This window comes from Borostomias antarcticus, assembly GCF_949987555.1.
Source record: "Borostomias antarcticus genome assembly, chromosome: 13".
Classification (NCBI taxonomy): Eukaryota; Metazoa; Chordata; class Actinopteri; order Stomiiformes; family Stomiidae; genus Borostomias; species Borostomias antarcticus.
In genome coordinates, this window is record NC_140246.1 from 1,600,542 (window position 1) to 1,608,041 (window position 7,500).

A 7,500-nucleotide genomic window follows, 5' to 3' on the forward strand; every position below is an offset into this window, starting at 1 on the left:
CCACACACACACTCATGACCTTTGCCCTCTGCCTTGGTTCACATGGAAGATGTGGCACATCTCACCATAACACACACTGCCAAGCACATAATGGCCGTGCAAGTACCACAAACAATAATCACCCTCTCCCTCTCTCCTTCACTCATCCTTTATCCTTTACACTCTCTCTCTCTCCTCTACCTCTCCTCTCCCTCTCTCCTTCACTCATCCTTTCTCCTTTACTCTCTCTCTCTCTCTCCTCTCCCTCTCCTCTCCCTCTCTCCTTCACTCATCCTTTATCCTTTACTCTCTCTCTCCTCTCCCTCTCCTCTCCCTCTCTCCTTCACTCATCCTTTCTCCTTTACTCTCTCTCTCTCTCTCCTCTCCCTCTCCTCTCCCTCTCTCCTTCACTCATCCTTTATCCTTTACTCTCTCTCTCCTCTCCCTCTCCTCTCCCTCTCTCCTTCACTCATCCTTTATCCTTTACTCTCTCTCTCTCTCCTCTACCTCTCCTCTCCCTCTCTCCTTCACTCATCCTTTCTCCTTTACTCTCTCACTCTCTCACCCTCTCCTCTCCCTCTCTCCTTCACTCCTTCACTCTCCCTCTCTGTCTTTCCCCCCCTACCCCTCCTCTTTCTCTCCCCCTCTCTCTTTCTTTCTTTCTCACACTCCGGGGGTCTGGAGGCAGGGGGAGTCAGAGGGAGAGAGGGGGAGGGAGGGAGTCAGGAGGAGGTAATGGCGTAACCTTCCATCCTCACGCTGTTGGAAAAGAAAACATTCCTGGGATGTATCAGCAGCCCAGGGGACCTGGTCACACACACACACACACACACACACACACACACACACACACACACACACACACACACATACGCTCACACACACACATGCTCACACACACACACACACACACACGCTCACACACACACACACACACACATACGCACACACGCAAACACACACACACACACATACGCACACATGCTCACACACACACACAAACACACACACGCAAACACACGCTCACACAAACACATGCTCACACACACACATGCTCACACACACACACCCACACACACACGCTCACACACACACACACACACACACATACACACACACACGCAAACACACACACCTGCTCACACACATACATGCTCACACACACACACGCTCACACACACACACACACGCTCACACACACATACACACACACATGCTCACACATATGTTGAATTGTATGCTTGAGGTCCCATTTAAAGAGCACAAGGCACTCACACATTCCCACACTCACGTTTACCACAAGTACTGGGTTCACAGTTCAACAGGGCAATAGAAGCCCCACACACCCTAGCTCCTAACCCTAACCACCCTAACCCTACCCCACCCTAACTCTAACTCACCCTAACCCTAGCCCACCCTAACCATAGCCCAACCTAACCCTAGCCCTAGGGTCATAGCACCCAGATTCAGATCTAAAAATCAGGCCGTGCTTAAAAGTTAGGGTCTATTCCATTTTCAGTAAATTTGAATCAGGAATTGCTCCCTAACTAAATTTTTAAATGATATAGATATCTAATCAAAAATTCTAAAATCAGACAAGACGCAAAAGGACTCTCTGGTCCAGTCCTTAATTGGCTAAGGACCTATCTAATCGGTCGAGATTTCTTCATTGCCCTCAGTGACCATAGCTCAGGAAAGATCCCTATGACTTGTGGGGTGCCCCAAGGATCGATCCTAGGACCTCTACTCTTCAGCCTGTACATGCTGCCCCTTGGCAGTGTCATCAGGAGGCACAACATTAGCTACCATAGCTACGCAGATGATACCCAACTCTATATTTCTGTAACACCCAGTAACTACAGCTTGGTTGACTGCCTTGTCAAGTGTATTACGGATATAAATGTATGGATGTCACATAATTTCCTCCAACTAAACCAGGACAAAACAGAAGTACTGATCATTGGAGAAAAAGCTGAAAGAGAGAAACTATCTGCACATTTAAAAACTCTGGAAATTGACACCAAATGCCAGGCTAAAAACCTAGGTATCATACTTGACTCTTGACTTGATCTTAATTTCGAAAACCACATCAAGAATATTACAAAGACATCTTTTTACCACTTAAGGAACATTGCCAAGGTGCAACTGTTTCTCTCTCAGGCTGACACCGAAAGACTAATGCATGCTTTCATCACAAGCAGGCTGGACTACTGCAATGCTCTACTATCAGGCCTACCAAAGAAAGCAATCTCTAAACTACAAATGATACAGAATGCTGCAGCAAGAGTCCTCACTAAGACTAGACGAAGGGCACACATCACACCAGCCTTAAAATCACTACACTGGTTACCTGTCAACTCTAGAATAGACTTTAAAATACTATTACTAGTCTATAAATCTCTCCAGAGTCACGCACCTGAATACATTTCAGACATGCTTGTCAGGTACATGCCCAACAGATCTATTTTTTATGACTCCACAGCGCCCCCTAGTGTTAGGATGGATTCCGGATCCGGAATCCGGATACAGATTCATATCTAATTAAGTCAAATTAGCTTCCAAGTAGCATAACGGAATAGATCAGCTGCGCACAACCCCGCTTTCTACTACACACACTGTCCTCACTGAAGTCAATACAGCTAATATTCAAGTACTGAGAGGTGTAATAGTGTGTAAACACTTGTGAATGGAGTAATGTGTGTGGATGACATGGCGTAGTAAGTCTTGATGATGTGTGTGTTGAGCGAGTCGTATATCTCTGTGTGCAGGAGGCAGTTCCCCTGCAGACTGTGTAAATATGATGATAAACGTACAGGCAAGCACACCACACACACACACACACACATAAATACACACACACACCCAAATACACACTAAATCGTAACACAAACACTGACATGCTCACAAACACACAAAAGACAAACAGACAAACACACATACACACAAACACACACACTGACACACACACACTGACACACACAGTACAAACACACACAGTATATTGTACATTTACAAGGGCATAAACAGGGACACACAAATTTACCATTTACAAACAAGCTTAACCTTCGCTGAGCCATGAACTCATCAGTCTGTCAGCGGCTATTTGTCCTGATCATCAGCGTCTGTCACTCTGTGAGCGTCTACCCATCCTGCACAGCTGCCTAGCCCTAACCCTAACCCATTTATCATAGGATAAAGTTAACCCCACTAACCCTAACAAATTATGTTGTGACACCTCGTCTGGATCTTATCTGTCCATTGAAAAAGTAAATTGTAATGTATATACTGTAACAACATACTGTAGAATCTGGGAATAATATCATTTAGAAACAACAGAAATATTTTATTGATACTGTAGTACTTCAGCAGTACAGTTTTTAAAGACGTTTTGTGGTAGAAACATATACACAACATATATAATATTACATCCCCACCTTACCCAGCCTTGGGACAGGTACTGAGTTAGTACTGAGCTAGTACTGAGATAGTACTGAGCTAGTACTGAGTTAGTACTGAGTTAGTACTGAGCTAGTACTGAGCTAGTACTGAGCTAGTACTGAGTTAGTACTGAGTTAGTACTGAGTTAGTACTGAGCTAGTACTGAGTTAGTACTGAGTTAGTACTGAGCTAGTACTGAGTTAGTACTGAGCTAGTACTGAGCTAGTACTGAGTTAGTACTGAGCTAGTACTGAGCTAGTACTGAGTTAGTACTGAGCTAGTACTGAGTTAGTACTGAGCTAGTACTGAGCTAGTACTGAGTTAGTACCGAGTTAGTACCGAGCTAGTACCGAGCTAGTACCGAGTTAGTACTGAGCTAGTATTGAGTTATTACTGAGTTAGTACCGAGTTAGTACCGAGTTAGTACTGAGTTATTACTGAGTTAGTACTGAGTTAGTACTGAGTTAGTACTGAGTTAGTACTGAGTTAGTACTGAGCTAGTACTGAGTTAGTACTGAGCTAGTACTGAGTTAGTACTGAGTTAGTACTGAGTTAGTACTGAGCTGCTCTTCCTCAGTGCTGTGCTGCTTCAGAGGGGGCCTGACTACTATCCTTTGCAGTGAAATGCAAACCTCCGACATTCAAACAAGCTCGCTGGTGTGTCCCCCCATGCCCCGCCCCCTCCCCGCCCCTCGGCCCTCACCTGTTGGTTGACGCGGCAGTGGGAGGGGCAGTTGCGGATGAGGATGCGCACGATGTCCACGTCCCCGCGCCAGGCGGCCAGGTGGAGGGGGAGGCAGCCCTTACTGTCCGCCACGTTGGTGGAGGCTTCGAACTGGAGCAGCTTCAACACTACAGCCCTGGAGAGAGAGAGAGAGAGAGAGAGAGAGAGGGGGAGGGAGAGAGAGAGAGAGAGAGAGAGAGGGGGAGAGAGAGAGGGAGAGAGAGAAAGAGAGAGAGAGAGAGAGAGAGAGAGAGGGAGGGAGAGAGAGAGAGAGAGAGAGAGAGAGGGAGAGAGAGAGAGAGAGGGAGGGAGGGAGAGAGAGAGAGAGGGAGAGAGAGCGGCAGAGAGAGAGAAAAAGAGAGAAAGAGGGAAAGAGGGAGAGAGAGAAAGGAATTGAGACAGAGAGAGAGGGAGAGAGAGAGAGGGGGGGTAGATAGAGAGAGGGAGACAGAAAGAGAGAGAGAGAGAGGGAGAGAGAGAGGGGGGGGGGAGAGAGGGAGAGAGAAGGGGGGAGAGAGGGATTGAGACAGAGAGAGAGAGGGAGAGGGAGAGGGAGAGAGAGAGGGAGGGATTGAGACAAAGAGAGAGGTAGAGAGAGAAGGAGAGAGAGAGAGTGGGTGTCACAAACTTGGCTGGGTGCTCAAAATACACTCTCACCAACTGGCGGCACGTTCTGTGTTCTTCTAATGATATTACTGCACCATAAACCACTTAGACAGTGACACACTGGCATTCAACACGTCAGAGACACACAGGAAGTTAGGAATTACCTTTCCTTTACATAATCAATCCCTTCTGAGAGCAGAATTATCAAGGAGGGATTGAAGGAATGCATTCTGGGTCGGCGTGGTCTTCCTTGCCTGTCCGCAGCTGTCTGCCGTTTGAAGCTTAATTGCTACTCCTCCCTATAAATCCTTCCTATCGTGACTCCAGATCACTCCCCTAAGTGTGTGTTGCCGACCTCCGTTTCACTTTGAGGCTGTGTTTTTCTCTGCTTCCCCTCTCTCCTCCCCGCCAGCTCTTCTAAAGAAGGAAATCCACATAATTGCCCCCGAAACACAGCGCCGATCTGTCAGTTCGACTAAAGCGGGTCGGAGCTTCGTCTAATCTTAATCCACGGAGTGAAAGGGATTTATTATTTGGCGCAGGTAAAGGAGGCGGCGTCGTCCCTCTGTGTATTCATGCGCGCTGACAGATATGCGAGCGCAGTAAGTCGTTCGCTAAGGACGCGTTCGCCGAGCGAGAGGGCGGCGTGGGGGGAAGACGAGGAAGCCTTGCGTCCGTTCAGGGCGTGAGATCAATCAGGAGTCAGTCGCCAATACCGTTGCACGCCAGCAGAGGGCAGTAGAGGCTGCTCATGAACCTGCACCGCTTACTTCAACACCTGGGGGTGATTTTTGGAAAATGCTGATCTCTATTGAATGAGGATCAGGTAAATGCTGTTGATAATTAGATTCTCAGAAGATGTTGATTATTTAAAGGAAAGGGAATGAATGAGAGTCCGGATCAGTCCCACTCATCTTATTGTAGATATCTTATTGTGAATAATGCTCAATGGCTTACCCAATTGTGATTTCACATAAAACACACACACACGCATGCACGCACACACATACACATGCACACACACAAATGCACACCCGCACACACACACAGGCCTCTCCAGGTCTTACCTGTGTCCGTTGAGGGAGGCGTGGTGCAGTGGGGTGTATCCTGAGCTGTCAGTGCAGTTTACATTCAGACCCTTCCACATGCTGGGAGACAAGAAACACACCGTGAGACGCAGTGCACCCTGGGATACCTAACACCCTGAGACGCAGTGCACCCTGGGATACCTAGCACCCTGAGACACAGTGCACCCTGGGATACCTAACACCCTGAGACACAGTGCACCCTGGGATACCTAACACCCTGAGACACAGTGCACCCTGGGATACCTAACACCCTGAGACACAGTGCACCCTGGGATACCCGACAACATGAGACACAGTGCACCCTGGGATACCTAACACCCTGAGACACAGTGCACCCTGGGATACCCGACACCGTGAGACACAGTGCACCCTGGGATACCCCCCACCATCAGACGCAGTGCACCCTGGGATACCTAACACCCTGAGACACAGTGCACCCTGGGATACCTAACACCCTGAGACACAGTGCACCCTGGGATACCTAACACCCTGAGACACAGTGCATCCTGGGATACCCCACACCATGAGACACAGTGCACCCTGGGATACCTAACACCATGAGACACAGTGCACCCTGGGATACCTAACACCCTGAGACACAGTGCACCCTGGGATACCCGACACCATGAGACACAGTGCACCCTGGGATACCCCACACCATGAGACACAGTGCACCCTGGGATACCCCACACCATCAGACACAGTGCACCCTGGGATACCCAACTGACACACACACACACACTGAACCCTGGGATACTGAACTGGCACACACACACACACACACACACACACTGAACCCTGGGATACTGAACTGGCACACACACACACACACACACACACACACACACTGAGCCCTGGGATACTGAACTGGCACACACACACACACACACACACACACACACACACACACACACACACACACACACAGAGAGAACCCTGGGATACTGAGCTGAGGCAGGGTGGCTCCTGAGTTTAATTAGACAGGTAAATCTCATAACAGTGAGTACATCCTGACAGGTCTATGCACAAGAGAATGTGCATGATCAAACACATGCATAAGATACTCTCACCTACAGTCAGACACACACACACACACACACACACACATGCACACACGTGCGCGCATAACACACACACTCACACAGAAACAACACACACACACACACAAACAGAGAAACACACACGCATGCACACACATGCGCGCGCACACACACACACACACTCACACAGAACAACACACACACACAGAAACACACACACACAAACACACAGGGGAATTTCCCAGAGCCAAGATTAGCAAGTGACCTTTATTCCTCCCATGAATTCCTAATCAGTCCGTCTCTCTCAAGCCCTCTAACCCTTCGGTGAAAACACACAATTAGTTGAAACATTCAACAGCTCTGGAATCCAAAGCCTTGAGAAAGTCCTCCAACACAAACCGCTGCTGTAAGCTCCCGTCACCAGGGAAACGGCTGTTCAACACCCAGCGGTCCAACACTGCGTTCTTAAACTAGGATCTCAGTTGCTCAGCGAAGGCGCTTCTGCAACTGAGGCTGTGTTGAGGGTTAGACTGTGTGGAGGGTTAGACTGTGTGGAGGGTTAGATTGTGTGGAGGTTAGACTGTGTTGAGGTTAGATTGTGTTGAGGTTAGACTGTGTGGAGGTT

General features: G+C 48.3%; 1 protein-coding gene across 1 annotated transcript in view; it reads right to left on the bottom strand.

Moving 5' to 3' along the window:
• The window catches only part of anks1b (ankyrin repeat and sterile alpha motif domain containing 1B), a gene marked incomplete at both ends in the record, with an annotated part of 173,456 nt that overhangs the window by 101,647 nt on the left and 64,309 nt on the right, over nt 1–7,500 (bottom strand). Inside the window, 2 exons of the mRNA XM_084447668.1 lie at nt 4,121–4,277; nt 5,815–5,895. Coding sequence (XP_084303794.1) covers nt 4,121–4,277; nt 5,815–5,895 — 238 coding nt within the window. The remainder of the gene's footprint in view (nt 1–4,120; nt 4,278–5,814; nt 5,896–7,500) is intronic.